The sequence below is a fragment of the Pocillopora verrucosa genome, chromosome 6 (assembly GCF_036669915.1).
Source record: "Pocillopora verrucosa isolate sample1 chromosome 6, ASM3666991v2, whole genome shotgun sequence".
Taxonomy (NCBI): domain Eukaryota; kingdom Metazoa; phylum Cnidaria; class Anthozoa; order Scleractinia; family Pocilloporidae; genus Pocillopora; species Pocillopora verrucosa.
Genome location: NC_089317.1, coordinates 21,105,407 through 21,119,954, shown reverse-complemented (window position 1 = coordinate 21,119,954; position 14,548 = coordinate 21,105,407). Strand labels below are relative to the sequence as shown.

Below are 14,548 nucleotides of genomic sequence, written 5' to 3'. Positions count from 1 at the left end.
AACTGCGTAGAGGGAGGGGCTGCTTTAGACTTATCCCACCCAATTTGCGTCACGATAAAATTTGTATTACCAAATCCCCCAGTAAGGGCTCTGTGATATTCATACGACCCTCCTCACAGACAGTTGATTGGCAGTCAATTTTCCATAATTTCCTGTTTATATTTAGAATTTAGTGGAAAAAATCTGGTCTGGTGTCAACAATATACACTTAATGTATGGTCCTGAGGGAAACAAGACAGTTTTTTTTTTTGAACTTTAATATAAGACAGTTTTGTTTTCCCGAGGGTCCTGATGTTTCGACAGTTTTGTTTTCCCGAGGGTCCTGATGTTTCCCGAGACGAAGTCATTAGGACCCTTGGGAAAACAAAACTATCTAGTTTCCCTCGGAACCGTACATTTAGTGTATATTGTTATCATTTGACAAGAATTTTTTTCCATTTACTTCTTTTTCCGCCTAAAGGCTAAATTTTTGGCCGTTTTACGTCTATCGGTTAACCCCATTGAGACCCTCGACGATACTTCTCAGCCCTGAGCCCAAAATTTATGTTGTATTGAATTCAACCGCAGCATTGATCACTCGGTAGCCACCAAGCTGGTCTCGTAGCAACGCGGGATCTGTTTCATCCTCGCATACCTGCCAATATTTAAAGATTGAAATGTACTCTGAGGCTTTCAACTTGCTGTGTTATTTTTAATTGGTAAGTCAGCATTTGGCTTAAGAAAAGTGTAAAGCGAATAAAGGCATTGATTATTTATTGTCGCTATCGTTTGATATTAAATGCTGCTAATGTAAGACTAAATGCATTCCAAATGGCGCCGGGGAGGAAATTGAAGCTTACGAATAGCCGTACCCTCCCCTCTTTCGTTTCACCTTGGGGGGGAGGGGGGGAAGGTACGGCTATAGTTGAAGCATGCATTCCCAAATGACTTGTATTTGGTTCGCATTTTCGTGAACTTTGTGTTTTCTCAAGGGGAAGTGGGAAGACCTTTGTTGGGGCATGATAATATTTATCTAAAATCATAATAAGCCTATGTGATATTCATACAATTGCCTCTCATAGACAGTTGATTGGCAGTCAACTTTTTTTAGCTTCCCCTTTTTATTCTGTTGGCAACGACTGATCTCCTCCGTTCGCCCTGAAAACCACTCGATACTCCAAAATCCTCTGATCCCCACTTAAGTGATAAAGAATGAATACTCCCTTTATACAGGGAATTAGATTTTCAGCTTTATGTACTATTGCTACCTTCTCTTAAAATGTCTACTTATATTGCTCATTATCAGTGTGCGTGCGTGAAAGCATATTTACCTTTCCTATTATCATTTTCATCTTACCTTTGGAAGTTTTTGTTCCTTAAACATCTTTTGAAAAAAGAACTTTGTGAAACTGGCACGGAACGCTGCATCAAGCAACAGAAGCAGGCTATCCCAGTCATGCGCTCCTTCTACTCTCCCGCCTTTCAGCAGCGAGATGCTCATTGACACGAGGGCCGTGTCGTACAAAAACAAACCAAGATTTCTGAAGAAGTACGCACTGAGGACGAGTCGGAAGAGTGGCTTTAATACACGTTGCGTATTTGTCTGCCCCCAGAATCGAGATTCGATCCATGCCACGTACGTTCTGTGGGAAATGAAGTTGATTGCACTCGCCAGGAACGTTAGAAGAAGCATCTCGATGATCAGTGCTATTGCCGTGACATTCACATTTCCCATGCGGTCTTTTCCGTGAACGACATCCACGTATAGAATCGAAAGAGTGTTGGTAATGCAAAACAAGCACCAAACCCAGAAGTGTCCAACACGAATCACTGCGCCGAAATATCTCCTCACTTTGAATGTTTTCCAAAATACTATCATCAAGAGAAGCAAAAGCGAGTTTCCATCTTCCAGCAGCGCCCCCACCGTGTTTACAGTGTTGCTGATTTCTTGTTGACCGAGTATGATTTTCGTTTGATTTCTAACTTTACAGTTTTCTGTTGGCGTTGAATGATAAAGACACACGGCAGCCGTAGCGAAGTTTAAAAAGTTAAGGAGAAACCTTAAAACCACCAAGGATACTTGAAAATATCCCGCAGTCCGGAGCATGATAAAAATAATCAGAAGATACAGTCTCAGTATAGAATATCTCGATTGCTGCTTGTTTGCCGAAGAAGTTTGCGCTTTCTCAGTTCCCGGAATCGGTCCGAAGTCATTAAGGAATGGAGGGGCTCCTGAGGCTGTGGTATTCGTATAGCGTGGGAGGGGGTTAGGGGAGGATCCAGGCTTCCTACTCTGCCTAAAACAACAACAACAACGAAACAAAGAGCACGACCACCTTTGAGTGGCGACATGCTATCATGTGTTACAGAGGAAAAACGAGGTAAAAGCGGGAAGGAGGATGAACACCTTACACGCGAAACCGAAATTGGAATAAGATAATTCCTGTCTTATGAATTTTGATGAGTCTGTCTAGACAATCACGGTAATGTATTCATTTCATTTTCTTAGAGGCTTGGCCTCGAGGGATTTCAGGCTTTGAGGTAGAGCTGGCTTCTATTCCTCCAACGAACGCCACCGGAGAAGCGTGACTGAATTATTATTAAGCTCTGCTAGATAACAGGAATGTAATATCTATTTACTCGAGCGGAAAAGGATTTCGATTCCGGTGTTCCAGTTTTTGAATACATCGGGATGGTTTTGTGGCTAATTGGCTTTGCTTTCGCTCTACTCTGGTTAATAAGACTTACTTTCACCCTTCTTTTTGTTGTCCCCGCATTCGCCTGTCTTTCTAACGACACGAGTACAGAAGTATGCGGTAACAGCGTCTTCACTCAGAGAATAAAAGACGACATCAACATGGCAGGTACATTCGTGGAAGCGGGAAACTCCATTCTTATCATATTGTTGATATTTTTGTGGGGAAAATTCAACGTCGCGAACTTTTTCCTAGCTGCTCTTCGATTGGCCGTATTTTGGTATTGGATGGGTCTGTTTTGCGTTCAGATTGTTTCGATCATCAATACGGATGTCCTACCCGGTGAAGGGAGCTGGATCGCAATTGGAGTGGGTCTATTTCTTGAATTCGCAACTTTATTGTTGTTGTGTCTTGCGCTCAAATTTGTTAAGAAATCGATCGTGAGTGCATGGATTTACAGATCAACCAGTCAACGGTGGGCGAAATTTTTCTATTGCATCTATGTGTCGACTCTTTGGATGTACTTACTGAGAAATCTAGCGTTGGTTACCTATGACATGGCGTTGTTTGCGATGAATATCAACAGTCACGCCAAAAGTAAACAGATAGACCATTTGACACGCATCATAAACATTGCAACCAGGAGTAGCTTTGTGCAGTTTTTTTATGCAGCCATATTTAGAAATATAAAACTGTCAAACGTGTGTGAGGAAGGTGGAAGAGTCGCACAAACTGGCCAAGGCCTCGTGGATAGTCTGGACACAGTGTTGAAATGGGAGCCATCAATAAAATGATTGTAATGAGAGCTTAAAATATACAGACTGCGTTGATGGACAGATGACAGATCATGAGTTCTTTTTGTAGCCTCGTTTCGGTCGATAATCAATCGATACATCGAACGTCGGTCGGCCGACGTACAATCGAACTTACTCTCTCAACTGAACAGATACTTTCAATCTTAAGATGAGTCGAGAGGGATTTCCTTAGAAGGACTGGAGATCATACATCTCAGTTTTGATTCTTTCTTGTCAAGTAATAAGATCTAAAAGGGGGTTTAAACTCACTTTTCTTAGCGTAATCCACTATGGTAATTACTGAGAAATCCTTACTCTAACTCTATTCCTTAAGGCTATCCCCATTCCCCTCTACAAATGCTGATTATAGTGTAGTTTGTAATAAAGTTCGGATATAACGCGGGCTGTCATTGTATTAGTTGAAAGAGCGCGCTCTATCAGAGTACATAACGTAGAGCTGAGCTAAAGCTGTCACGCCATCCGCCAAATTGTACCATGTCCGACCATTTCCCACTCTTCTCTCTGGCTTTTTTCGTTAACCCTTTAAGCCCTGAGTGTGAATGACATCTAATTTCTCCTTACCATATCACCCGTGAATCAAAAAGTTATGGTCAAGAGAATAAAGGAGCTGATCACCCACTAAAGAAGCTCTTGACAAATTCTCCATGTCGGCATCTTCGGAAAAGTTTAGAGAACAGTATGGAGAATATGCATACTGATTTTAAGGTGTAAAGGAAGAATTAAAACTGAAATTTTGGAACAAGCGAGCCGGCAAACAGCAACAGAAAAACAGAAAAACCAAACAAAGGTTTGTAAACACGCCAAGCGCCTTAATTCACGTTATTGTAACGTTTGCAGAGACGAAAATCCTCGAATTGATAAATATAACACACACGCCTTGGCAGTTTGTTTTCCAATTGCACTCAAGGAGTGGGGAAAAACACTCGACTACGGCTCGTGTTTCTCCCAACTCTCCTTTCGCGCCTCAGGCGCTTCTTGCGTGCTTTACAACAGAACAAAGCACAGTCAAGGCTTCTCTATTTGTTAAATCATGGATGCTTTGATTTAACCTTGGACATTTGGAACTAAATATTAAATCTATTGGGTAAATTGCCCAAGTGATACTGAGCAATTTAGTATTTTGAAGAGAAATTCTGTCTTGGTCGCTCATGAGAGTTTTATAGTCAATGAAAATCTGATCAAGTTTGATCAATTTACATTACTTTTAATCATGCTTTGTTTTTCTGTAAAATTGATTGCATGGTCTTCCCCACTGCGTTTTATTGTTTTGTCGACGCCCTTTCTTTTCCTCAACAAGAGACTTTTTTCTGGCGAAACTAAAATAAAATGAAGTCAGTTAGATAAAAAAGAAAAAGAAAATAGTATGTCCCTGGAGGAAGCTGACCTTCAAAAACCTTAACTCTGATTTTATGATTTTTGAACATGATGTAGCTTTTATTTCGACCACAATTGTCATAAATAGCGTATTACAAAATTCTTTTTTTTATCGCTACTGCGAAATTGTTGAGCAATTATATTTGTGTGAAGTATTTGATAAACAGTTACATTTATTTAAGGCGATGCAATTTTAATCAAAAGGTTTGGCCTGAAATACCGCTCTACGACCAACATTATCAGGCTGGCTTGGACAGAGCTCCGTCAAAATTTGAAGATTTTTGAAAATTTCTCTTAAATTCAGCAAAAGGTTGTCAGCACTTCATACTTATCTTCTCCATCTCTGTTTCTCTTTGGTTTTATTTTTTTGCCTTTTTCTGATTTACTCTGTGTTTTTTTTTTCCTCATCAGAAAACAATTTTTCACTGCGTTTGAATTGTTTTTATAGCGCTTAAAGTTATTTAAAAGTAACAGTTAGAGATGCTGTTGGCTTCACTAACTCTGAGGGATAATTTTAAAACACGTGCTGCCTATGTAACGGTTTTAAAAGTTTAATGAAGAACCCACAGCTTGCTACACAAAAGAGACCATAAGTGCATTTCACAGTAAATGCACATAAACTTAATCCATCCCAGTTGGATTCAAACCGGTTGAAACAAACACACGTCAAGTTCTTCCGTTAAAAACTGTTTGCACGCCAAAAGGATTTTCACAGCGTAGTACGTGCGTCAACGGTAACGAACTCTGCATCATGGCTTCATTGAAACCCAGAAGGAGGATGCCAAGTAGATGCTGCTCTTGTTGGTTGAAGATTTGGCGCGTCGTTCAGCAAGACATTCTACTTTTCCTCATAATAATCGGCGTGTTAGTCGGGTTTATTGTTGGGGCCGCCGCGAATCCTTCCGTCAATGACATCGTGGATCCCGAGAAGAAGGCGACGACCATAATGTTGATTGGTTTCCCTGGCGAACTCTTCATGAATATGTTGAAGTTATTGATTCTGCCTCTGATCGTGGCAAGTTTGATTTGTGCGCTTGCCACGTTGGATTCCAAGGCCACGGGAAAGATCGGAAGACGCACAGTTTTGTACTACCTTTCCACTACTCTTCTGGCTGTTATCTTTGGCATCGTTCTTGTAGTAAGCATTCGACCGGGTGAATCAGGGAACAAGCAGGCTAAGGAACAGAAAGAAATCAGTGGCCCGCATCGAAACTTGGATTCATTCCTCGATTTGATAAGGTAGTTACTTTTTAATCTGAACTTTATATGAGACAAATTTGTCCTCGGTTATAATTTTTTTTTTCTGAAAAGATTTATAAACAAACCGAAGATTGAACAAAAAAGAAACCGTGAAGTGGCAAGGATTGGATTTTGTTTTTTCAATCTTTGAAACTTTAAAGTCGTGTCACATTTTTAAAAGTATTCTCTACGATTGATCCACCAGCTATATGAGCCTAAAGCTGGTCAAAATAGAGAGTGAAAAGTAGAAAACGGCGTTTCTCAAGTTGGTAAAGAGAAGTCTGATTTAAGATTTTGAAAGAAAGAAACAAGCTTTTGTTTTCTTTTTTCTTTTTTGTAATGGTGCAATGTTTAAATTTCTATATCATGAATAATTTAAAAACGAAATACATTCGTCATGACATACTCTTTGTTTTGAAGTCAGCAAGGTCTTTAATCTTTGAAATATAAAATGAACACGAATCAATTCAACCAAAGCATTTAACGTAAGTTTTGACTATCATACAGTTTCGGTTATTTTTTAACTTTCAAGCATACTTTCAACATTGCTGTACCAATATTGCTGACCCGGGAGTTAACCATGATATAATAATTGAATTCATGTTTGCGTTTCTCGAAATTCTTTATTGAGGTCTCCCCCGGGAACCCTCGACATCATGCTGATTAACAGCTGTTATTTTCGTAGCTTTCCTACAGAGCGAAATGAAGAGACACACTGTTCATTACAAACAATCTCATAAACGCTCTCTATCACCGAAACTTTTTTTAATCGAAAATTTTCATCATATTTTTCGTGAATGGAAATAAACTTTGCTTTTCAAATTTTTGATTGGCTTGATATGAGAGGTAGCTCATAATTTTTCATGTTTTCCCTTTTTTTACGCAGTATCTGTGTTATCCCAACAGGAGAAATTCAAATTTCCCCTCGTTGTAACTCATGATGTTCTTGTATTTTGTCTTTTGATCTTCTCTCTTTCCGAATGTTTTTCAACTCAAACTTATAAACTGCATTTTAAATACGTTCATCTCATTGTAACGAGTTCGCTTTTTTGAAAGTTAAGGCAGCTGTGAAATAACAATAAAATAAGCCAAGCGAACAGACTTTTGACATTATAAAAGGAAACAAATAGTACCAATGGTACTTTTTCCATTCCTAGTTCTATTAATATGCTACGTGCAACGAATGCTCCGAACGAAATGACATAATGTTTTCCCAAGGAAAAAATTTTTTTCCAAACGAAATAGGTAAAGTTATGTAACCCTGAATTATTAATTTACCAGATTTCCGTTCACCGTTAGGAACACTTTGATGTGATAGCTGAGTTTAGGCGAAAATTTCCTCAGGATAATAGATTAATTCCTAAGTTGAAATTTTGAATAGCTATTGTGTTAAGAGCAGGTAACTTTTTCATTAAAATTTCTTTGCGCGTGTTGGACACGTGTACATATTTCAGCCTATATGTCGAACGTGTGTTACGTGAATTAACCCAGGTAAGAAATCTCTCCTGACATGCTGACCCTGTGTTATTTCCCGGCTTCAGTGATGAAATTCTAATACTGTTCCTCTTTATTTCTCACAATGTCAGCTCAGAGAATTTTGATACAGATCAGGACACCTATTGTTCGAATTGGACGACACAAAGTCCTGTTACCAATTAATCATAACTGTTGCAATTTCCGAAAACAATAATTACATTTAGCACAAATATCTACGGTAGAGACAATGTCGAAATAAAAAATTCCTCAAATTTGGAAACTCCACAATATTTTTTAGGATAAGTGGTTGTTGCTATGGTTATTGTGATCAATTCTGTGATTGGTGGATTTGACTGAAAGGACTAAGTATGATTGGCTGCTTCAACCGTCCAATTATAGGTGTCCGATTACAGCCAACTGTCCGATTACAGCCAACTGTCCGATTACAGCCAACTGTCCGATTACAGCCAACTGTCCGATTACAGCTCTACAGAATGATTAGTGAAAAATAAAGCAGTTAATGCACCAACCACATTTGAGGACATTATAATGGTTATGATTAAAACAATTCTTAGACTTGTTGGTTCCAAGTGCCCTTATTGCGAATACGATACTTTGTCTTTGCCCGTACGTTTAAAATTTGTCGGTCACAGCGTTTGCTGACTGCTATTTGAAAAAGAAGAAGAAAAAGTATAATAACAGAATGAATGTTACCTTTATCCACAGGAGCTGCTTCCCCAAGAACATAGTTGAGGCTACCTTCCGTCAGGTAAAAACTTGGGATTTGGGATCTTTCTACTTCATTCGCTGAGATTCACTCACATTCAAAACAGATAGCCATCGATCAGACGGTCAATCGGTCTGTCAGTCATTTATTGCGTCAGGGTAATTTAATATTATCAACTGAGTTGATAACGTAAATTGGCCACTGCAAAGAGTTTCAAAGCTGACGTTCCGAGCATTAGCCCTTTCGTCAGAGTAAATGGAAACGAAGGACTAACGCTTGAAACATCAGCTTTGAAACTCTTTACGAAGGCCAATTTATGTTATCAACTCAATTTATACTGCTAAATTACCCTGTTATAATCTCCCACCGACGCAGCACCACAGTTTCTTCAGAAACGTACCCTCAGTTAGTGCATCAGACAGGCAGACAATCACCAGTCAGTCGGTCAGCCGGTCAGTCTATCCATTTACCTTTCTGCCAGTGTGCCAATCTGCTACTCATTGATGCAGTCAGTCCGTCAGTCATTCAGCCAGTCCGTCTGACTTTCAGCCAATTAGCCAGAGTAAATTATTTGATTCGCCCACAATAACGTTGCGAGTTATCTTTCACCAGAAAAATACAAAGTACAAGTCTATTTCGGCAAAAATCGAGTCCTACAACAAGACGGTCGATGTGAGTACACTCGACCCAAGTGATAACATAACAGTGTACAACAACGGAACCCACAACTACACCACAATCACCAAAGTGATCTACCCAGCATCAGACACCATCCCGAATGGTCAGCGGATTGCTAACGAGGGAGGAATGAATGTTCTTGGTCTGGTGATGTTTTCAATTGTGTTTGGCATCGTTCTGGGAAGAATGGGTGAGAAAGGATTGCCCTTGAAAGCGTTCTTTGAGACTTTAAACGAAGTTGTGATGAAGATGGTGGCTCTGGTGATGTGGTATGTTGATCAATTCCAAACGAGACTCTTCGTGTAGCAATTTTAAAAATTTGTCAGACAATTTTCATCCATCCATTTTCTTCAAAGATGAGTTGATTTGAATGTCGCGTAGAATTCTGAAATGCAAATAAAACTTGGCAAATTATTTCCAGCCTGAATAAAACCGATATTATATCATTATATCTAATGATATTTAGAATCGTTGAGGGAATTCGTTTACCTAATCAGTGGCTCGTGGCCATCAGGACCAAGATTCGAAGATTCAGTATAATTTCGATCAAACCAGAAACCTTACTGTGCAATGTACAATAACAGTTACACTCCATCTGACCAATGAAATTTGTCTTAGCCCTTTAAATGAGTTAAAAAAAGATATTTTCCAGGTACTCGCCAATAGGGATTTGCAGCATGATCGCAGCTAAATTGGCGGCCATGACTGACATATTAGACGAGCTGAAGCTCTTAGGAATGTTTATGGTGACAGTCATCGTTGGATTGATGATCCACGCCCTGGTTGTGCTTCCAATTATTTTCTTCGCCATAACCCGTAAAAACCCATACAGGTTCATGAAGGGCCTGCGCGAGGCAATGGTGACAGCTTTCGGTACAGACTCGAGGTAAGTGATCAGCTCGTGAAACACAACGATACTTGAGTGACTTATTTAATCTTTGGTGCGTGGCAAGTAGTGTAACTGTAGAAATTGACTTTTGATTATTTGATTGTCTGGCGGAGTGGCTTATCGACTGAGTATCTCACCCGTAGTTGACATATTGAAATTCACCGATTGAATGACTCTGACCTATCGCTTGAAGTACTCACCAACCAGGTGGCAGCCGGGCTTAAGGGCTGACTGACAGACGAAATGACCGGATGTCTCACTAACAACTGGCTAGTTGACAGGAGAAATGAATGGATGTCTGCTAACAAGCTAGTTGACAGACGGAATGACTGGATCTTTGGCTAGCTGGCTAACTGACCGACGAAATGACTGGATGTTTGACTAACTAATCAGTTGACAGACGAAATTAGTGGATGTCTCACTAACTAGCCAAGTGATAGACAAAATGACTGGATGTCTGACTACTAGCTAGGAGACCGACAAAATGACAGGATGACTGGCTAATTAGTTAGGTGACAGACAGAATGACTGGATGTCTGGCCAACTAGCCTGTTGACAGACGAAATGACAGACTGCCTTGCCGACAAATTAATAGCCTGACTGGCTGAAATTGACCGATTGACTTTCTTTCAGTGATTTTTAACTCATTGAATGCTTAGATGCGGAGAAATTTTACTAACTTCTTGTTAATCTTTTGACTACCTTCCTTGCAGCTCTGCTACTTTACCAATTACCATACGCTGCGTTGAAGAAAAGAACGCTGTTGATCGACGTATAAGTCGCTTCGTTTTACCCCTTGGTGCAACCGTCACATGGACGGAACAGCATTGTACGAAGGTGTCAGTGCCATTTGGATAGCGCAGCTGAACCGCATTCCACTCGCGCCAGGACAGATTGTCACAACTGTGTAAGTTAATGGGACTACGCAAAGGTTACGCATGCAGAACCTAGTCAGGCTAAGGACATGTTAGCCATGAAGGCGTTTTGTGGTTGACTGGAATTTCGCTGCGTTTGGGTTGATAACGTTTCTTTCTCTCTTCGCGGCCAAAAGTGTACAGAGACCAAACTTAGTGGGTACAGAGCCTTGTACATGGGTGGGGAGAACTTACCTATAAATGAAGTATATTATCACAATTTCCAATTTCTTTTTCTATTCGGTCTAGTTTTACTATTTCTGTTCCACTGGCACCGGGACATATTGTAACAACTTCGGAAGTTAAAAACCAGGAGAAGACTGCTCTTCACGCAAAGCTTCCTCATACAAGACTTAGTGGACCAAGATCATGTTAGCCGTAGAGAACTTTTAAGATCGTCTTGGATATTGCGAGTTTGGAGTAGTAACACTCTTGACGGTACCGAACTTGATCCACCACTTGTAACATGTGCATGGGCTTGGGAAGTTACTCGACCATAAATTTTCTTTAGTCTCACAATTTCCATTTATTTTTAAATTTACCAGTATGACAGCTACTGCAGCAGCTATCGGGGCGGCTGGAATTCCATCAGCTGGCCTGGTTACCATGATAATTGTTCTTCAAGCTGTCAATCTACCAACAGAAGACATTGGACTTATTCTTGCTATCGATTGGTTCTTGTAAGTTCTATTTCTCCAATTTATATCATACAGGTGCAAGAGACGCACGTTACTATCTCTTAACAGGTGCACATGTTTTTTAACCCTTTAACTCCCAGAAGTGATTCACATTTATCTTCTCCCTACAATATCCATCCACTCTCCAGAAAACTGGTATTGAGAATACTCAAATATATCAGGTAGAAGTTGTTATCTTGATTTAACACCAAATTCTAGCAACTAATTTACAAGGAAATGTGTAGCAGCTGGAGGGGAGATTAACAATCAGATCCTGGGAGTTAAAGAGTTAATTTTTCATAGCGTGGATGAACAATTTAAACCTCAGTTTGGTGTGAAAATTAAGAGCCCGGTGATATAAACGGGAATTTGCCCCGTGAAGCATGATACCCCATAATCCTCAATACCTGTGTCGGGGCCAGCCGATATTTATCGCGGGAAGGGGTGAGTTTGAAGGATTTTGCGTGTTGTGTCATGATAAAATTTCCCCCCCCCCTCCGTTCTCCCTGAGAACCATGCGATCCCCCACCCCCCCCAATACTTCAGCCATCCCCTTCCCCGGTGATAAAAGTGAGTGGTATCTTAGCGAGTTTAAAATCTACAATAGAGTAGGATCCATCTGCGCCAGCACAAATGACTTTTATACAACTTAGGTACAGAAATTAAATTACTCTTAATTAAAAAACAATGTTGTAACAATATATCATCTTTATGTGCCATAAGGGATCGTTTCCGCACATGTGTCAACGTCATGGGAGATGCACTGGGCTCTGGAATCGTGGATCACTTGTCTCGTGACGACATCATGTTTTCGGATCAGCTGGACGCAAACGAGGATACACCGCTGAAACATAACGGCGGCGCGCTGGACGGAGACGTTGACGAAGAGGACGAAGAGGATGACGACCCCATGAAAATGACGAGTGTTTAAATCAAAATGGTTACAGCACCTTAAAGTTTCATTACATCAAATATTACAAGTAGTTTAGTTTGGTTTTGTTTGGCATAAGGAAAACTCACAATGTAGCAGTAACCGTGGCTTCAGCGAGCAGTTGTCGTAATCCCACTCTACATTTCAAGTTGCAGAGTCAGCTCAGATAATCGAATTACTCCCCGTAACTCTGTTTATCCAGAAACCAGTTGCCCCGCTCAGAGCGAAGGGTGTACAGTCCCCATACCGCCCTAAAGATCGCAGTTCCTAGTTATGTCCCCAGGAACCCTCTCATTTCACACGTATGAAGCCCTTTTGTAAATAAAACTATTGCACGCTCTTAGACTTTATACTGGCAATCAGTACCAGAGGCAGCAATTATTAAAATGCAGTCAGTGAATCTATACACTGAAGTAAATGTAGCTTATGCCAGATGGTTCGAAGTGACCACATCAAAGTGCAGGTTGATAAGTATTAAGAAAAATTGGATGCTCAAAGCTAATATAAATGAGAGCACATATCTTTCAAAAGATAGAATCTTGATGCAACAATGAGCCTGCTTGACCGGTGGATTTGTCAACGCTTTGAGTCATAGGCGGAGCTAGTTTCTGGCCCCTTATTTGGCCTCAAACCTATTCCCTTCAAAACTTTAAAGTGCAGTCGAAACCAACTGGAATTTCCACCACTTACTTCCTTGTTTTCTCTGAAATGTATGTTTATTTGCGCTTTAGAGAATAAAATTTAAGCTTTGAAGTAAACGAAGTCAGAATTCGTTCATCATTCTAATTACATTTTTCACAAATCTGTCAGGAAAGCGCTGAATAATCTCGATCCCGGTATTCAATTCTTTCAGGCATCTTGAATTTGTTTAAGGGAACAAGAGGGGTAGTCGCTTAACCCTTTAACTCCCACGAGTGACCAAGACAGAATTTCTCCTTACAATACCAATACAGTATCAACCAGATAAGTGATGAGAATAAAGAAAAACATCAATTGGGGGATAATTAGTTGATCCAATACTAAATTCTCTGAACTAACATTATAAAATTGTATGGCTGATAGCGTCCGCTGATACATAACATCCTTTGTCCTTGGGTATGGTAACAGAAATGATATGCAATTTCTGTCAGATCCCAGAAAACATGATATCTCCAAAAATAGGCTGGAATGTTCCTTGCCATGCAAGGGTTGACCAGGCCTGCACAAGCTGCAGGGAGAGTCCTGGGCTGTAGCGCTGGTATACGATTAGATAACATTTTTACACAGCAGCAGGCGAAAAACCATAAAGAAAGTTGTGGACAAAACATTGGAGACAGCTTGCAAGATAAAGCAGAACAAGTACAATGTACAATAAAACAGTATAACATTTTTGGAAAACATAAGCAATCAATCAAATTGTTTATAATTTTTTATGTTTCAGACCAAATAATTTGTTATTCATCCCATTTATGATTTTCATGTTACAAATGTGTCTACTAGACCAAATGATAAAGCCAGTTGGGCAATCCATATGGCATCAAGTCAACTAGATATTTAGCTAGCCATAACAGTTACCCATCCAGTTGATGGAACAATGATCCTTTCCTAAGAAGAGTAAACGAGTGAAGTGATTCCTTCAATAAAAGTCTTATAGAGCATGATACAAGTGGTAACATCGTAGACAGCCACATTTGTCTTGAACAGTCCAAAAACTTGCCAGAAATACACATTTCTAGGATTTCAGACTTTTACAAGTCCCATGACTGAGTAATGTGATAACTAGACATCTGGAATAGGCAACTATACCCTACCAAGTGTTCCACACGGAACAACCACTGTAAAGTGTTTAAAAGCTGACGTTTCTAGTGTTGCTTATTTATGGACAAAATCATATGTTTTTTTGCAGAATTTCTGTGCCACATTCATTTGAATTGCATTCTAGTAAGATTTTTGGCTTGTTTTTCTCAGAATATAATTAAGATACAATGTTTCTTCGTAAAGCATTACAAGCTATTGACTCCAGGATAAAAAGGGAAAAAAGCAGCAGTCATTCTCATCTTTTCTGTTTCTGCATTTTGTTCCGATATGTGGACTGTATTGTACACTTTTAGTGCTATGTACAGTTTGTTAATTTGTAGAAGTCAATGGCATGGCTTATTTACTTAAATTTAAAG

At 39.8% G+C, this 14,548-nt stretch overlaps 3 protein-coding genes across 3 annotated transcripts; 2 read left to right on the top strand and 1 right to left on the bottom strand.

Moving 5' to 3' along the window:
• Window positions 1-419: 419 nt before the first annotated feature.
• On the bottom strand, window positions 420-2,186 carry LOC131776354 (uncharacterized). The gene is made up of 2 exons (XM_059092518.2): window positions 1,337-2,186; window positions 420-634 (listed from the first exon to the last, which is right to left on the bottom strand). The coding sequence occupies exons 1-2, from the start codon at window positions 2,084-2,086 to the stop codon at window positions 542-544; spliced, it is 843 nt and encodes a 280-aa protein (XP_058948501.2). The 5' UTR covers window positions 2,087-2,186; the 3' UTR covers window positions 420-541.
• A 108-nt stretch (window positions 2,187-2,294) lies between these two features.
• On the top strand, window positions 2,295-3,871 carry LOC131776375 (uncharacterized). The gene is made up of 2 exons (XM_066168731.1): window positions 2,295-2,360; window positions 2,489-3,871. The coding sequence occupies exon 2, from the start codon at window positions 2,672-2,674 to the stop codon at window positions 3,467-3,469; it is 798 nt and encodes a 265-aa protein (XP_066024828.1). The 5' UTR covers window positions 2,295-2,360; window positions 2,489-2,671; the 3' UTR covers window positions 3,470-3,871.
• A 1,655-nt stretch (window positions 3,872-5,526) lies between these two features.
• LOC131776331 (excitatory amino acid transporter) lies at window positions 5,527-13,115 on the top strand. The gene is given in 8 exon segments (XM_059092496.2): window positions 5,527-6,103; window positions 8,306-8,348; window positions 8,919-9,253; window positions 9,637-9,870; window positions 10,587-10,681; window positions 10,684-10,780; window positions 11,333-11,467; window positions 12,188-13,115. Coding segments are annotated over 8 exon segments (1,635 nt in total). The 5' UTR covers window positions 5,527-5,615; the 3' UTR covers window positions 12,396-13,115.
• The last annotated feature ends 1,433 nt before the right edge of the window (window positions 13,116-14,548 follow it).

Coding starts and splice junctions, on each gene's coding strand:
- LOC131776354 (XM_059092518.2), bottom strand. CDS start 2,086: ATGCTCCGGACTGCGGGATATTTTCAAGTATCCTTGGTGGTTTTAAGG. Junction 635..1,336: donor AGGAACAAAAACTTCCAAAG/GTAAGATGAAAA, acceptor AAATATTGGCAG/GTATGCGAGGATGAAACAGA.
- LOC131776375 (XM_066168731.1), top strand. CDS start 2,672: ATGGTTTTGTGGCTAATTGGCTTTGCTTTCGCTCTACTCTGGTTAATA.